Source organism: Rhamphochromis longiceps, linkage group LG1 (assembly GCF_057381845.1).
Source record: "Rhamphochromis longiceps isolate RC_006_pf linkage group LG1, R_longiceps_female_GT1.1, whole genome shotgun sequence".
Lineage (NCBI taxonomy): Eukaryota > Metazoa > Chordata > Actinopteri > Cichliformes > Cichlidae > Rhamphochromis > Rhamphochromis longiceps.
In genome coordinates this window covers 35,318,013-35,336,779 of record NC_140557.1, presented here as the reverse complement: position 1 = coordinate 35,336,779, position 18,767 = coordinate 35,318,013, and the positions used below count along the sequence as shown (strand labels likewise).

General features: G+C 39.7%; 1 protein-coding gene across 2 annotated transcripts in view; it reads left to right on the top strand.

Moving 5' to 3' along the window:
- Positions 1–18,767, top strand: part of mpped2a (metallophosphoesterase domain containing 2a) — an 87,852-nt gene that overhangs the window by 15,023 nt on the left and 54,062 nt on the right. For both annotated transcript variants that reach the window (XM_085407903.1, XM_085407897.1), the window contains one exon: positions 16,241–16,422. In XM_085407903.1, coding sequence (XP_085264029.1) covers positions 16,241–16,422 — 182 coding nt within the window. The remainder of the gene's footprint in view (positions 1–16,240; positions 16,423–18,767) is intronic.

The following is an 18,767-nucleotide window of genomic DNA, read 5'->3' as shown; positions in this document are numbered from 1 at the left end:
GGCACAATCGCTTGATAATGTCACGTCATCTTTAACATGAAGCACGCTCAGCCTGCAGCTTCTCAATGTGACAAGTCGTCCGTTTATGCAGTTTAAAGAGTGTTTAGCTTGACTTTAGCAATGACTCATTTGTATAGTCGTTTTATGTCTTTTTGTAACACTTTGTGGAAGTTGATTTTTATGGAAGATGTTCCTTTTCTTTTCACAGAGGTTTTTGTGAATCTGTGAGTGCATCCTACTGTTTTTAAGGGAGATAAATAACACATTTCTCTGTGAAAAATGAGGAAGACTGTTGTTTTTAAAAAGTGATGTTGTGTGTGTGTGTGTGTGTGTGTGTGTGTGTGTGTGTGTGTGTGTGTGTGTGTGTGTGTGTGTGTGTGTGTGCGCGCGCGCGTTATGGTATTTTTCAACTGAACGAAGCTGCAAAAATTCTTAAGGAAGGAAATGATATATGGCTCTTAACTGGGTAAGATAACTGGGTAACTGGGTATGAAGCCAATCAGATCTGCATGGCTAGGCTGTGGTTTTTAATAGTTCTGGTTGGTACCACAGTTGTTTCGGAGATCAAACTCTATCCTATAAATCCTAAAAAATTCTTGGCGCTTTAAATACATACATATGTATTCTAAATGAGACCTTAAAACCAGCTCTGCTCTTAGTCTTTGGAATAATCTTGTTATATTAAAAGTCACTTTTTAATACAGACTTGGTCCCATGTTGTCTGTCCAGGTGAACACGCAGCTCCACTACTTTATTCTCCCCGCAGTCTGCTGGTTGGTGTTTGGCCCCGGGGACCACGTCATGACCGTCTCCTCAGCCTTTTCTCCCATCAGCCCTGCAGCCAGGCAGACTGTCAGCAGCACAATTAAGGGCTGTGCCATAATGAAAGGGGCATTAGCAGAAGCAATTTATTTCTCAGCGCAGTGCCGGAAGGTTTCTCCAGCGCTGATATTCCAGTGCAGGCTTTGTGTGCTCTACTCAGCCATTAAGGGAGGGATAAGGAGGACACACACTAGCTGAACAAATGAAGTAGGGGGGGAGCATCAAAGCATAAGGCCACATTTCACCATTCTTGAAAATCAATTCTGCTTTGAATATTTTTACTAATATACTTGTGTGTTTTCATTTTTTTTCTTAACTATTTCATAAATGCACGTTCTGTTTGTGCTTTGCCCCCTCTTGGATTTTTCCCGTTTTCTCGTCTCCCACCTTTGCCTCTCTTCTCTGCTCAGTTGTGCACCCCCCACCACCAGCGCCCCTTTCTCCATTATTCCTGTGTTCATTTTGTTCCTCTGAAGTTTATTGAATTAACGCAGACAGCTGAAACGCAGAAGATAAGAGAGGCGCTCAGTGCTCCTCTCAGAGAAATGGTATTGCAGTGTGGATGAGTGAGCGGTGTGTTTGTGTGCGACTCTTACAGCAGGGGGAGGGGAGCTGATGCAGAGGTTATAGACAGAGGAAATGGGGAGCATTGTGTGTTGATGTTTCTCCTGAAAGGGCGATAAAGGGAGTTTGAGAGTGGTGAAAAAGTAGTCTTGTTGTTGTCTCCAGTTTCATTGTTTGCCTGAGCTTTCCATTTCTTTTTGCAAAGTCGACACGTAATCAAATTTCTCTTTATATTCTAAAAAAAATGAAGTGCATTATCATTTGTCAGCTGCTATGATTTTTTTTCTTATGTCGTTCTACCGCACACTGCTCAGTTTACAATCAAAACAACTTTTGTGACCAACGGCATGATACTCACTAATAAACCAGTGTAAACATCACGTTGTTTTCAGTTGGTTCTTCTTCTTGGAAAGCGTTATGGGCTGCAACAGAAAAAAATTATGTAAAAAAAAAAAAAAAAAAAAAAAAGGTAAAAATGTTTTCTTGAAATGACAAATTAATGTTTGAGAAACTGAACCCAATCAGAGCTTTAGCCTTTTGCTTGAGTGGTTAATATAAATTGCTGATACCTTTTCAAATTAACAGCTAATTGATTATTGGAAACATCTTTTTAGTAGTACCAGAATCGGACATAACATTTTCAGACAGTAATTCAATCCTGCAGTTTCCCCTTTAATGTGGTTCTGTACCGCAAACCTCTGCCCTCTTCCTGTTTCCTACAGATTTCCCCAGCACTTGAAGCAAGATATCCTGAAAAGTCTATTTGCTTATTTTAATTTTGATGTCACATGGGAACATTTTAGCACTGAGTATACACGTTTAATCAGTTAAAACAAATATTAAAATAAATATTTTAGAGTCAAGCGGACATGAGATGCGTCTTTCAGCTGGTCAGTGAATCACTGAGTATACAAGTCGTGATCCTCTGTATCATGTATGGATAGGCTGACAAGTTTCGGTTAATTTGCAGACTATTTCCACATTTTCCTTTTGACCCTGGAGGTTTTAGATAACTCCACTCCACTGGTGGTCTCCATTGATTAATGGGACAACTCCATTAACAACTAAGAAACAGGAAGAGGCTAATCCTTTGGTAGCAGGTGGTAGCAGGTATAAAATATATGGGCAGCTGAGACGGAAACAAGGGGACAGCTCAGATGTCATTAGCTTTGCTGGTGTGGAGCAGATCCCAAATCAAAGCCTATTGCACCATATTGATACCTGTGGTTTTCAGATTTCAGGCATGCTCATTCTTTGCTAGACTAACTTGCTAAGTGAAGTTCATCTATTTATTTATCCATCTTCTTAACCGCTTATCCAACTAAGGGTCACAGTGGAGCTGGAGAATGTCATTGTTAACCCTTTAAAGCCGGTCAGAGCAGCATGCTCCGTTTTGTGTAACTATTTTTTTAAATCCCTGTAGAACCTGAACTGTGTAAGCTAGCGCAATAATTTGTTTTGCATATGAAACCAGAGGAGTTGTACTTACATCTTATGCCATCAGCTTGTCCTCGGTCTCGGTTTCCTTGCATAAAAAGCGCTTGCAGGAACAAAAACATAATATTCCAGAAACACGCTTTGCCGATCCGATCAGCTGTTCGTAACACTTCCCACAGTGAAACAGACGTCAGCGCGAACTGTCGCATGTCCGCCATTTCCTGGCCGAAACCGGAAGTGACGTCATTTTCGCGGAAATTGTAGTTTTTTTACTTGTAGGCCTTGAAAGCCTATACTGGTCATGTTTGACTTTTCTGAATAGTTTCTGGGATGCTTAGAACTCGAATTGCACTGCTGGAAATAGTTTATTTTGATGCACCTGCTGTTTTCTTTGCAAATTTGCATCATAGGATTGTTTTTTCGTTTTTCCTGCAGTATATAAAAATTGCTGTATCTCCAAAATAAAACTATGAAGACAATCAAAATAAATTTCCTGTTGTTGTAAACTATTTTTTGCAACTTTTTTGTATTTAAAGCTTTGAGGGATAAACCTCTTAAATTTCTCCAAGTAGAAATATATGTAAAAAATACAAAAAACGATTTTCAATTTTTTTGTAGTTTATTGCACTTTTTTGCAATTAATGTAGTTACTATGGACTTAATGCATACATATTATTAAAATATGGGCTATAACAGTTGTATAGCAACTTGAAATGCTCCCACAAATGGCACTACAGCATGTAAAAATATAATATAAGCTCTGGCGGACTTGGTTCTATAGTAGGTCTTAAAGGGTTAAATAAATATCGTCAAATAATCGAGATCTCAATTTCAGTGAAAATAATCATGATTATCATTTTTGCCATAATCGAGCAGCCCTACATAATGTTTATTCTTGTATACAAGTCCAAAATCATAAAATCTCAGTAGATTAAAACTGATTAGTCACAACAGTCACTGATGGTGTTAAAAATACATTAAAAATGTTGAAAAGACTGACAAAATTCCCTGCAGTGCTTCTGTCTACTCGCGTCTTTCTGTAGCTGCGCCTGCGTAGTGGCATCTGGAAGACTGCTGCTAACTTCAGTGGAGCTTGGAGAGTGATTACCGTGACTTATTAGAAGCGTGACAGTCAAACATGGTTTTAATGATGATTAAAATTCGAAACGGTAACGCCTAGCAATTGGGAATTTAACCACGGTAACTATGGTAACTGTGTTAACCGGTAAGTGTGTGACAAAGAAAAACAGAAGCTCAGTTGTTATGATTTTGAATATCTTGCATAGATGTTTTTCTTCTTTCTAGTGAGAAATCAGCTTAATTCTATGTATTTATGTTTAATCACATTGCATTATCCCTAAAAATGGCATAAAGTTTATTTCAAATGTCGGAGCACTCCTATTGGAAGAGGATAATTACAGATTTTCTAAACTACTAAAACACTCTCTTCTATTCTCCGAAGCCCATTATCAGTGTCCACAGCCAGTTTATTGAATCAGTCACTCTTCTGGCAAAATCTTTAACAGTTTTCACCACGTTAGAAATAATTTGCAGAATTTATTTGGCCTTTTTTTTTTCTTTTTTTAAAACAATAACAGTGAGAAAGAAGTTAAAAACAACTAAAGCACAGATGTCATTTCCAAAGCACACTTTGTTCACTCTTGCTGTTAATGATGTCAGTTGACCATTATACACCAGTGAGGGTGAGCTGAAGGTCAATAGGTGGGAGCAATTTGAGAAGCAGAGGAGGAAGATGAGGAAGAGCCAGATCAAGAACAGTAATAACAGATGAAATTTGAGCACCTGTGATAGACCATGTTTTTGTATATGAATGATGAACCACATGAAAAGAAAGAGGGGAAAAATATATTCTGGGAAACTTGGACGATGCGTGCCTCCTTTCACATTTTTCACCTACAACATAATGTTTACTTGATTCATACTAAAAGTAAGGACGGTAAATAGTCCTACTTCATGTTTCATAAGTCTTGTCGGATATCCAGTATGTATTAAATATAAACATTTACTGTGTGCTTTATTGTGATTGGTCTGTAAATAAAGGAAGTAGAGCAAAATGAACAACCTGGCCTAAACAGGTCATCTGTAGCGTCCATAGTAGTCTTTACTGTATTCTGATGTTTCAATGCAACACTTATAATAAGAATAAAAAGCAAAATTTGAGATGGGGGTGGCAGTGGTGGGTCCTGTTTCTGTTTTTGCATCCCATTTTTGTAGCTTTTGCAGAATTACACAAGAGCCACATGTGGTTGGAAAGATCTGGGTTTTGTGTTCTGAACACTGTACTGTTATTATTTTGACTGGCTCTGTGTGATCTAAAACACTACTGTGTGGTTTTGAGCATGGATAACACTGTTTTCATGCCATTCGTGCGGTTTTTGCCAGAAGGGTCAGGGGTTTTTGTTCAAACCCAAATTGGAAGTTGGACTTTGTGATTAGGAATTTTGAAGAAAGGGGTCTAAGGTTTCAAAAACATGAATGAACATTTGTGACAAACTGTAACTAAATGGCTTATAAAGACGACCGCAAAAACATTTGGACAAGCTTTTAAAACTTAGGCTACAAAAAAACATTTACAAGCAGATCAGTCAGAGCGCAAATGATTGCTCAGACTTTACCCATCTTTGATCTCTGACTTCATATTAATGCCATTCTTACTCAGAACTGCCTTTGTGTCACTTGCTATAGTAGGTGTATCCTATTAGGAACACATTTTGTCATCATTACGAACACGCACAGATTTCCAGAGTAAAACAATACAATCCCTGCTGTCAGAGCTCAGACATTTGAGAAAGAGGCAATAAACTCTCAGACTATGGTGTCTCTAAGGCTACGTTCACACTGCAGGTCTTAATGCTCAATTCCGATTTTTTGATCAAATCCGATTTTTTTGTCTGCTCGTCCACACTACAAATAAAATGCGACAGCAAACGCGCTCTAGTGTGAACGCTCAAAGCGGCCCGCATGCGCAAAAGAAGATGTCACACACAACGCGCTCTGTTTAGACCAAGAGCAAACAGTATTGTTTGACTGATGGCCGTTAATATAAAGACTTCGGACTTTACGTTTCCCAATTTTTGCTTTAAGTTATTTTGTTATTTACATAATAATGTAAATAACCTAATAATGATCCTTATTGCTGTTTTAGAGGAGCGGTGCTTCAAAGGATAGCTGCAGATTTCTGTCAGAATCTGCAGATTATACAGTACAAATAAAATGTTCACGTTGTCTTCCCAACAGTTTCACTGACATCTACACTGGATGGCCAGGAAGCGTTCGCGATGTCTTCTCGGGCGCTGATAATTGGCTTCAGTCTTGTGTCGGTGACGTAAAAGGCGGATTTAATGCGACTTGACCGTTCAAACAGCAGTCGCTTTCTAAAACATCGGATATGTATCGGATTCAGTACCACATACGAAAGTGACCCAGATCGGATTTGAAAATATCGGATTTGCGCCGTTCACACTGTCATAGCATGATCAGATATGGGTCGCATAGGGTCAAAAAAATCGGATTTGATGCGCTTTCGCCTGCAGTGTGAACGTAGCCTAAGAGTCTTGGGATCTTCAGGCTCACCTATCTCTCTTTTGTCTTTGTACTCTAGTTTCTTTGATAAAATAATGACTTTCACGGTGGCAATATTTGGGAGGTTACAGTTCTGCAGTGACTCCTGGTTTTTTTTGTTTTCTCCTTTTAGGTTGTATACATGAAGTCATCTGTTTGTGTTGGACAGCAGGATTTAAATGTAACCGGCTCTTTGTGCTGTGCAGCACACACTAGAGATCTGTGGGGGTTTTTTTTTTCTCCACTAAGAAAAAATGAAAATGGAAGAAATGCAATCAATCATAATGATTATGTGGACTCCTTAAAGAGCTCAGCGAGCCAGGAGAGTGACAGAGATGGCGACCTTCTTATCTCCACCGAGTTAAGAGGAGCGAGCTCAGGCAGCACTTTGACCCCGTTTGCTTGTGTGTTTTTTCAAAAGGCCACGGAGCCAAGTGCGCTCAGTCAAACGAATGTCCTCCTACAGACATCAGAGAGCACTTCTCCTTTCCTCCTTTGCTGTCTCCCACACAGTTGTTTTTCCTCACAGTTGCACTCTTCTGCAATGACACATGTGAGCAAGAACTGTATAAGGTCCACGCTTTAGCTGCGCTTCACATTTACTTTGTTCAGTTTTCCTCTCTGCAAAGCACCTCCAGCTTGTGACTTTAATGCTGCTATTGTGAGCGCGGTATTTATGTGAGGGTTTTATATTACTCCAGACTCTAATGTTAATAATCACATCATGATATTGAAGTGATTAATTTACAAAGTCCTTGTCAAATTTCAATCTGCTGCATTGTGTGACATGAATAAATGACTTTAGAAGAGATACTTAACTTTTTTTTATTTATTTTTTTTAAATAAAGCAGGGAAGAAAGAAAAAACAAGCTGTTGTTTTGTTAGAGAGAAGAGCTTTTCAGTTCCAAAATGTAGATTATTTATAGTCATCTGCAAATTTTGTAATTAAAGACACAATAAGGGCATGACAGTAAGAATAAAAACTGTTGCAGCAGTGTAGTTGGATTTCTTTAAATTGACATTAGTAATGTGTTGCAGCCATAGGTGAACAGAGTTAATGCCCTTCGGTTTCCCAGCTGAAGGATCACAGGCATTTCTTCATCGCCGAGATATTTCTGCAGCCGCAAAGCTCGGTTTTGTGTCAGCTCCAGTGTCATGGCGGATTTCAAAGTGTGCTCCTGCCCTCCCCAAGTGCATTAGCATTTCTCCTCTCCCCCACCACTTTTTTTCTTTTTCTTCCCCCCCACCCCCCCCCCCACCCCCTTCCACAGTCTTCCCTCTGATGTCACACCGAAGCTCAGACATGTTAACACAAACCTTCATGCTAACACAGTTCAGTCTGTCACTGGAGAATATTCTTTTACCTGCTTCTGGAGCACAGGAAGACTTTTTCATTTTCGCTGTCTCCGTTTACAATAGATCAGAGGCCTCTGCTGCACCGCTGAACTCCTGAACTCCTGTATACATTACTAATGAACCTCTGGATTGTTATACAGTCATATGTTAACAAGAAAGACAGGGGCGCACTCTCTCTCTCTTTCGGTGTGCGTGTGTATGTGAGACCAATGCATTACTGTCATGAAGGTTTCTTGGCCTGGGCCTGCTCTAATTGATAGGGGCTGCTGGTATTTACTTACATTCTCTGGGCGGATTAAATCTCAAAGGAAAGGGGAGGTTGTTTTTCTTCTGGCTTTGTTTTAATATCAATGCTTTTGAGTGTGTGTGTGTGTGTGTGTGTGTGTGTGTGTGTGTGTGTGTGTGTGTGTGTGTGTGTGTGTGTGTGTGTGTGTGTGTATTTTTGTCATCCCATGTGGTTCTGCATTTGTCCTTTCTCCATGACGAGAACTGTCCAATCCTGTAAAGCTGCATGCCGCCCAGGTACCACAGAGCACCAAATCTAATCAGGTGCTACAGTCAAATGTACACGCTACTTTGCTGGTTTTGTTTGTTTTTTGTTTGTGTGTGTGTGTGTGTGTGTGTGTGTGTGTGTGTGTGTGTTAGGAGTAGAGAGACTCATTTACTGCACACAGTCAATAGTAAATATCATTAACTCTGTGGCTACTTTTTAATTTGTTCAGTGTGTTTAATATGCAGTCGAGGTCTGCCTGAATAACAGAGGCACTTCATATGCTACAGTGTATCAGAGCAAAGCTGAGGTCTCCCAGCTGAGGCAGTGGAAGAAGGGACAGAAGCAACAAATAGCAAATGCTGACTGAGTGCAAAGGACATGCAAGAAAATGTAAGTCGAAGGCTAGATTCAGATTTCTGGTTGAATACTGCGGACACAAGCAACTGGTCAGACTGTAGTCAGTAGACCAGAATCAGGCACTGGGATAGGACTGATAGGACTTAGGGTTGCCAACTCCCTGAAAAATAAATAAGGGACACCTCGTGGCCAGGGCCGGGCAACCCAGTTGTCTTCACCCTTCCCAGTGTGGTGAATTTTCTAGCTCTTTTTTTGTGTGTGAAATTATTTTTTTTAACCATTTGACTTGAAGTTGATTTAAGTACATGCATATTCTATTCTTTGTGATATGAACACATGGGAAACAAATGATCATTTAGCCATTTATTTTTAGCTCAAAATGACAACATTAACACAGTAAAACAGGTCTCTTTCTTAAACAGAAGCCTGTCATGCTTAACTTTTGAGAATAAAAGTAAATCTTTCTTTAAAAGCACTCTGTCCTGCTTAACTTCAAATAATAGAAAACAATAGAAAGAAAAATATTCTTGTAACTGTGCACATTTAGTGCATTTAGTACAATTGGCTTCAGTTGAGGTATTATTTCAGCTTTTCTAATGCTAATCAGCTGCTCCTGTTTGTAAACCCGCTTGTTCCCATGATTACGCATCATAACTCATCATCATTATTCATCTATGTATTACTTTTATGTATTAGTCATCAATTTGTTGTAATCATCTATCCTTGCAGTTGTTTATTACACAAAATAAATTATATTATCACACTTCTGGCCACATAGCGCTGATATTCACTGCACATGCCCATATTAACTTTTTCCAGCCAGGTGTTTTCCTTTTCCCATTCTTCCCTTTCTCTGAGGGGAACAAATATTGCTGCTCTAATGCTGGGCTTATGCTGGGCTCACACTGTGCGATTTTTGGCCCATTTTGAGCCGATTTTTGAGTGATCGGACCGATTTTGGCCTTCATCGTGCGTCGTGTAGTATACATGGGGTAACGAGAAGTGATTAACACCTCACGACCAGCTCCCGATCATCAATCGCTCGTGAGGGTGTCACCACAGCCGCTCACACTGCTCATGCGCAAACACGTAAACGTCGGTGAAAAAGACGGCGCAGCGCGGCTGTGCAGCGTGTGATCTGGACACAAGCGATGGAGGCACAACTTGTAGAACTTTGGAAAGCTCATCCGAGCCTTTTCGATGTGGCATCACAAAATTATCACGACCACAACAACCGTGAAAATAGTTGGATTTACACTGCTGCTCATTCACAGCTGCCTGATCATGTTTTTCATTAGCAATTTAGCAAAGTTGATGGTGGTGGTGTGTCTGTGTGAGTGAAAGACAGAGAGAGCGAGCGACAGATTGTCTGTTATAACCTTCATGTTATGGAGGCACAGTGTGAGCACTCAGGTCGCATCAGAGCATCGGGCGGTATAGTGTGAGACCTGCATCGTGACCTACCAACTTCTAACCCCTGCGAGTCAATCGTGCAGTTTGAGCAGGAGCTGAATAACGTGACTGAAAAAATCGCACAGTGTCTGCCCAGCTTTAGGTGTACTGTCGTCCGAGACTTGCACCGCAGTGTCGGCGTTTGTTTCCCTGTTGGCCATGCTTCTTGTTGTGGTCATCTGTTGTCTTCCGGTATTTTCTCCGCAAGCGACCTTTCCTCGACCAATGAGATGAGCGGTAATCTGAATTGTCATACTCGAATTGTCATAAGTGTGCTGTCAGCTCATTGGTCACAAAGCAGGAGAGGGGCTGGGAATTATGTTTTCAAACAAAGCGTTAATTCCATTAAAAGTTATAGGCCACTTTTGATTCTCACTGTATTACGGGACAAAGTGCGTCCCTTATTAGCTCAATACGGGACGTGTGCTTTTGTTTCGAAATACGGGACGATTCCGTATTTTAAGGGACGGTTGGCAACCCTAATAGGACTCGATATTTTTTTAGCTGGATGGCGATACACAATATATATCTCGATATTTTTTTTAAAGCCATAAAGTAAAAACAAAAAGAGAGTTCTTAGTCAAAGCTGTGTCCCAGATGTCACACAGGCACTTTTATTAACATACGGGATAGATGTACATGAAAACATTACTCAAAAATAAATTATGAGCATTTATTAAATAATAATGCTCCATAAATAAAAGAAAACAATGTTGTTTTTGTGCATAACAAAAAGCTCACAATTGTGCTGTCAAAATGTAAACTAAAAGATGCTGAGCATGATAACAAAGACAGACAGATTTTACAGCTGCTCTGTTCCCAAGTTCTACTGCGTCATTGACAGCCTGGAGTTTGAAATCCTCTTTGTAACCACGTCGCTGAACAGGCGCCATTTATGGTTCTTATACACACACAGTACGGTAATATTACGTTGAAGCACAGTACGTATTACTCCGCGAGGCTCCTCGGCAGCCGTAATGCTCCGACAATCCATCAAGCGGTGCAGCTCCGTCGTACCAAAACATTTTTTGACAGAGTTCTGAGCGCCGTCTACCACATAAAATCGGTTCGCGGTCATCAAGCACAACCAGAATTCATACATAAGGCGCACTGTCAACTTTTGAGAAAATGAAATGATTTTAGGCCGTGTTGCCAACTTAGTGACTTTGTCGCTATATTTAGCGAGTTTTCAGACCCCGAGTTTTCTAAAAAAAAAAAAAAAAGTCGCTAAAAAAAGACGTGAACGTGCGTATCGCTTTTACTCTCAACAAGCAGCGGGTGCTGTAACGCAGTCAGTTCTTCTTTTACTCTTTTACTCTTATGCTGTTTTGTGGATCACAAGGTTTAAAACTACTTATAAACACACACACAAAGTAACTCCACCAGAGTGCCTATTTCGGGTCACTTTTGCCGGTCCAAGCCCGGGTAAAGGAGCAGGGTTGGAATTGTGACATTAAAAAAACCCAATAATTGCTAAAAGAAATTTAATTTGTAGTTCTAAATAAACTCTAAATGCATTTAGGACGTTTTTTACTCACTTTATGTCTCTTCCACGATGTTATTTCTCTCTCCAACAACGCGTAGATTAGATTAGATTTGGTCATGCTAATCTGCTTATGCAAATTAGGCGATGATGTCATTTAGCGACTTCTAGTGACTTTTAGGACAACCAATAGCGATTTTCCTTGCTGAGGAGTTGGCAACACTGCGTACAAACCCTGAAGCACGTAAAAACTCTGAAGCACGCACAAACTCCAAAACACGCACAAACTCCAAAACACGCACAAACTCCAAAACATGTGAAAACACGTAAAAACTCCAAAACACGTACAAACTCTGAAGCACGTACAAAAGATAACATAAATGCTCCAGGATGTTAGGGGCAGTGTTGAACTTTTGTTACCTAGTGGCTACACAAGCCAGCAAGTACCAACGACCGGATTTGGTGTGTGGTAGTAACAGGTAAATGAACATTTTTTTTTTTTATTTGACTATATATGAATGCTTGTGTATAAATACACAAACAATACACATATGCTTTCATGCTTTCAATTGTGTAATTTAAGTGATCTAGGTAGCTCTGTTTTGGAAGTTCAGTTCATGCTAGAAATGTGTTTTGGAGTTTGTACGTGCTTTTTGGAGTTTGTACGTGTTTTGTCTCTAGGGGCCACCGCATATATTTATATATAAACATATATAAATAAAACCACTTTTTTTTTTTTACATTAGTAATTCCTTTTGTGCATAATTTTATATTATTGTTAATAATAAATTAATTAAAGCAACAAAACAACCTGAAGAGCCGGTTCAGAGCCGAAAGAGCCGGCTCTTTTTAGTGAGCCGAACAGAAAGAGCCAGTTCTTTAAAAAGAGCGGGAAATCCCATCACTATGGGGAAGGGGGAGGCGAGGCCGAATAACGTTGCGTAGAGACAAAAGTGGATGAAAGACAGGCAAACTTGCGGCTCCACGAGTATAATTACGTAACTTATACTATATCGATATAAACGATATTGTCACATCTCATATCTCGTATAAAAATATATCAATTTTTTTTTTAAACTCGATATATCGCCCAGCCCTACACTGCAATGTACATTAAAGATCTAAAAATTAAAAAGGAACAATATAATAACTGAAGAGGTCTTTTCTCAAAGTTGCTCTTAGATTATTGGTATTGGGTGTGAATGGCATAGCTCTGCCTTTGTATTTAAGAACAAAAGAGAAGGTAAGTGAAGGGAAAGTTTGTTTCAGGTATTGTTAGTTTTGTAAGAGTCACAGATCCATGATTTTAGAGCTTTATCAGATGAAATACTGCACAGTGGTTTACTTGTAAAAGTATTTATTATTCTGCTAAAGTATGCGTGCCTTCATTTATCTAACACGTTCAAACAATGCAGCGCTATGGTTACCAGTGTCGTCTTGGATTTCAGGACCCATTTCATTTTCTGCTTTTTCTGTTAGTTTTGTTTGTTTGTTTGTTTGTTTGTTTGTTTGTTTGTTTGTTTGTTTGTTTTGGGGGGGGGCTGTTGGCTGGGGTCTGCAAACCTCACAACCTGTAAACAGCTGATAAATGGTGGGAATCTGTAAGCTTTCCTGTCTGAAAATCGAGGGGTTTTTTATGTAGTGCACAGTAGGGATGGGTATTGATAAGATTTTCACGATTCCGATTCCATTTTCGATTCTGTTTAACGATTCGATTCTTTATCGATTCTCTTATCGATTCTTTTTAAAAAAGGAGAACACTAAGGTCGAATAGCTTAGAACTTTGTTTTATATCTTCTCTTTGAACAAGATAGAAATTTAGGAGTAACGTGGCCTTACAAACCCAACAGTGAGATCTTAAGAGATCCAGAGCCTACGGCTCTTCAATGGGGTGTCACAGGGTCCCCAGGAAAAAAATTGTAAATGTACAATAATAAAATAAATATTCTTCTGTAACAATAACAAAGTATAACATAAATTATTCTGTAGCAATTACACAAGAATATCCAGTAATGTCCCTGTCTACAATTAAACACATTCACTCAAAATAGGGGCATCTGCTGTGGCAAATGGGTGCAAGCCTTTTACCACAAACTTAGTCACTGCTCGTGACATTCGTCTATCCTGGCCTGAAAGGAGACGCTACCGGTAGACTGCAGCGACAACTGCCAGCATCTGAGCCAGCCAGACTCTGTCTGTCTCTCTCATCATGGTCACCTAAATGCACAGTAATGGCAGGTTTTGTAATAAGGCAGATCGCGCTAACATAATATGCACTGTTGTTGATTATTTACCTGCCGCATTAACGGGAGAGGACGTGCAAACGTTACCGCTGCTGCTGGGTTTCACGAGTCCGGAGCGGAATTAAAAACACGACATTCATTTAAGGTCATCGTGTGTTTTTTGCATATTTGTAGTGTTTCCTCCCTTAAATGAAATATCTACTTTGGAAGTTGCCCCGTTGTCATCCGTTCTCGTAAAGTATAGCCAAACTTTTGAGCCTTTGAGCCGCTTAGGTACCATGTTTCCTGCCAGGTAAATGACGCTCCGCAACGTGGTGACGTCATTCGGGGCGACTGAAATCGATAAGGGAATCGTTTGCAAAAGTGGCAAACAATTCCAAGGAATTGAAACAGATACCCATCCCTAGTGCACAGCGACGTTGGCATGTCAGTCAGTGTTTAAGCATATTTTTTGCAGTACATTGAGTTCATGTAGTTTTGTAGAGTCAACAACAACAAACAGTTGTTCTACATGGAGATGCAGACATGTTGAGATGATAAAAGTTTGTCAGCTGGATTTAACTTTTCTGTTTCTATCAAAGCATTTCTGAATGTGCGAGGCCTTTTATGGTCAGTGCTACAAAGCAATGAATATGACTTTTGAATGATTTTTGCTATTCAGTGAGTTAGTCATTCTTTCATGTATTGATTTTTTAAAATCATATTGGTGAAAATATATTTGCACCTTTTTTCTTTGGCTTTTGATTAAAAAAATTATACTCTAAATCACAACATAGCACTTCTATGTAGGGGTCACTGATGGGTATGATCAAGCCACTAAATGAAGTCGCGTCTTTTTGAAGAGTGGTATTTGTAATGTTTTGGAGGTTGAATGCTGTGCATACGTAAGGTTTTCCTTTGAGGGTGAGAATTGACATTGACGGAGGCTAAGAGAGGGTTTCTGGAATCAGACCGACAGCAGACTGCACACTAGAGATGTTTGTCACAGACAGTGACCAGCTTGTTCACCATTGTCTTACTATTAACACAATCCTGCGACATTTTAACTCAACAAAAAGTGTTTTAAAAAGGGAGCAGCACCAGTATCCAGGCTGTCTGTTGGCTGGCCACGTCTAATATTCTGATCTGTGTGGCACAGAAAAAAAAGTGAAAATGTGAACACACAAGTACAGCCGCACACACACACAGACCAGATAAGATGTTCTTTTGTGCAAAAGTGCCTATTTTCTCCATCTCCTTTAATGGCGTTTCCTCCAGTCTGAAACCTTTTGATTTCATCTGCTTCTCTGGCTGTTTCCACGCCACGTTTGTGCACACATGCAAGTTTAACTCTGTGTGTGTGTTTGTGTGTGTGTGCACATGCATACTTGTCAGGTTGGAGATTGCAGTGTTGATTATGTGTCTGATGTTGTCGACGGAGTGACATCCCTTCTAATGAAATAATGGTCTAGTGCCAGAGTGGTGGAGGATTGCACATTGTAGACCTCAATTATAGACAAGATTTTTTTTCCCTCCTGTCAGGAAAAAAATACAGGTTTTTCTTTCCTTTTAACACAAGTGCTTATAACAAACAAAATGCTAAATAAAGGAGTTACTTTTCAGCCAGACTTGGGTCTAAGTGATTTTTCTTTAGATAATGGATAGAAAGGACACAGAAATGCCTTAATTCACCATCTCTTTAGCCAATCTGATGCCACAAAACAGCTATTGCCCTCACTATGTGCCGAAATCAGCCACAGCAAACTGGTTGTTTTCCAGTCCACACTACACTTATTTTGTTTTTTTTTTCTTTGTTTTTTTCGGTGCTCTTGTAATGTCCCCTCTTTTCTTTGAGATGGATTTTACTCTGCTACATGCATTATCCTGTGAGCCGTGTAATTTATTTTGCACAACAAATGATCTTTTTAAGCGTCCTATTTTCTGCTGTGTCCCTTCTAAAAGCTGCTGTGAAATTAGTATATATTTTCTTCTTTTAAAAAAATCAAAAGTCTTGTTTTGAGGATACTTTATATTTTATCACAAACGGGGAGAAGATTTTCAGATGGTCATTTTCAAAATTGGAAATTGAATAAATAAAAATCAGGTTTGACTACTTTCAATTTCATTATTTTTAATTTTTTGTTAATGACACGGTAAATAGAAATTTCTTGAGAAAGTCGAAGCTCAGGTCCTACAGACAATTCAATTATTATTATTTTTTTAATAGACGGTAAAGTGTCTTCAAACAATCTCAGTATGTAGCTATTGTCACAAATGGTGGCAAAATGTATCAAATCACCATTTGTGACAACAGCCACACACTGAGATTGTACTGCGATCAATATACTGACTCTAATTAATCACTAAATAGTCTTTGGTAATTAATTCAGTTACTGAAAAAGAGCTAGTCAGGTCCCAGTCAGTCATGTAATGCAGCTTTAGTGACGACAACTTTCTCTCTGTCTTTTTCAGGGTGGACCCTATTCCGTATGACACTCCCAAGCCAGCGGGACACACCAGGTTTGTGTGTGTTTCAGACACACACTCGCGTACAGATGGCATCCAGATGCCCTATGGCGATGTGCTGTTGCACATGGGTGACTTCACTGAGCTGGGCCTGCCCTCTGAAGTTAAGAAGTTCAACGACTGGCTAGGTACTGAACTACTTAACCCACATGCTCAGTACAGCTGTTCTAGATCCATGCATTGTTTTTCTCTCTCACACAAACACGTACAAATGCAAAGTCTCTAAAGAGCAGGAGGCAGGGCCTGAAGCATGTTTAACTGTTAACCAGACAACACAATGAACCCCTCCGCCTCCCCTCTGTTTAGCCCCAACTGCTGTGCTAAAGTGTCCAGTTTAACCCCTTTGACCTAACACCCTGGATCAGTTAACCTTTCACCTCTCCCTCTGGCCCCATGCTGTAGGTAAATCTTTAGCTTTCATGTGTGTATGTGTTTTCCAAGTTGTGTGGTTTCAGAACCGTTAGCCAGTGCTTTGTTTGTGGACCCATGAAACCATTTTTGGCCCCATGTTATAGACATGTTTCACTCAGTAGAAGCACACATGCTCCATGCCTGTGCCTCTCACACTCTAAATCAGTAGGTACCACTAACTAGACTGGGCTATAGTACTTCAGGATTTTGAATTATTTTTTTCTTTAGTTTTAACTGTTTGCATTTGTCTGTTGATCAGCCAGAACAGTGTCCTGAAATTACATTTAACCTTTAAGCTTTATGACTGTGTGGCTTACACGTTCACACACCCCCTGGTCTCCCTGGTTCAAGACCAGGAGGGGGCTCAAGCTGAGCAGCTGAAAGAATCTTTAAACTTTGATTGCAGTCCCTGAGCATGTAGAGTGAAGACTGCTGAAGGAAATTGTTTGACGAATTGGAGTCCCTCACAAGCTCTTATGTTCTGAACTGTCGCACAGAGACAATTCACGATGTTGTCAAGCCCTACATAATATTTCTGGCCAGAGGGGTTTAATAAACATGGCCTGCAAAATCAGTTCATCAGCAAAAAAAAAACAACTCACTTTGTGTTCAATCAGCGCATATCGTTGATTTCAGTAGTTTGATCTGTGTGCTGAAAAGTGGACGGAAAATGGAAAATGTTGAACATGTGGCATTGGTGGTGATGTTATTTAACTGTAACGAAAACAACGTTTAATTTTAGAGAATAAACATTGATTTTTTTTTTTTAAAGTTGATTTATGAACCTGTCACGACTTATTTTCATATTTTCAGAGTGGAAACCTTTAGCTTGTAAACCTTTTGAAGTAGTACTCCTCGAAATCTGTGTTTTGAGTTTCAAACACTTTGCCCCCCTGTAGAGTTGAAAGGTGGCTGTCAAAGTTGTGCCTCTCCAAAGATGACAGGGGCTGCAGTCAGTCTGCTTTCACTGCATTTACAGTGGATTCTAGCACTGACCCAATTTTCACAGCCAAATAAAAATCTAGTTTACAGAAACTTCTCAGCCCTTTCCTGCAGCATGATCCACTTCTCCAACACTCTGTATCCACTTTTTAATTCATTTTTAATAGAGTTTGGCTGAAAAGGCATTTTCATTTCACTCCTAATACACAGTCTTGTTGAGTTCACAGCCTACTGCTCTTATACTCCATGTAACATGTAACACATGACTGCAGATACATTGCAAATATTTTTATGGACCAGGGTTACTTTCCTGTCACTGTGTCAGTCCACACTAAGATTTTTTTTTTTACCTTGGTGTATATATATATATATATATATATATATATATATATATATATATATATATATATATATATATATATATATATATATATATATATATATATATACATACATAAAATATTGCTAGACATGATGAAGAGTAGAGGAGAGAGGACTTTCTACACTGAGACGCATCTTAAACAGTTCAAACTACAATGTGAAAGGCTGAATGTGAGTGTTGAAAGTTCAAAACCTGCTGCAAACGTTAAAAGTTGGTCAGAGCTGATAGAACACATTTAAACCTTTAAAGTCTGCATTTTCAGCTTTATGAATTCTGAATGTGATTGGTTGTCAGTCACAGTAGAACGCCCACTTTGCCAGCTTGACTCTTTAAAGTACTCTCAGGTGCTTTGCCCTTAATTACCCTGAAACGCGCGCGCGCATGCGCCCGCGCACACACACACACACACACACACACACACACACACACACACACACACACACACACACACACACACACACACATCATACATGCACTCATACCAAAAAAAAGAACAGACACTAATGCTGGCTTTTACACGTCCCTTTTCTTTCCCCCTTAAACAGCACCTGGCCCCACCAGGAGGTTGTCCATCAACGCAGACAGTCAGTGCGTGTGTGTCTGCGTGTGCAGACGTGGTTGTGCGCTTTGTTCATCCAGAGTGAAAACAGAGATATTGGCCATAATGGGGAATCGATGCAGAGCAAAGTGGAAAATGACTTTGTGTAGTTGGGAGCACCCTGCCTGCTAATGCCTCAT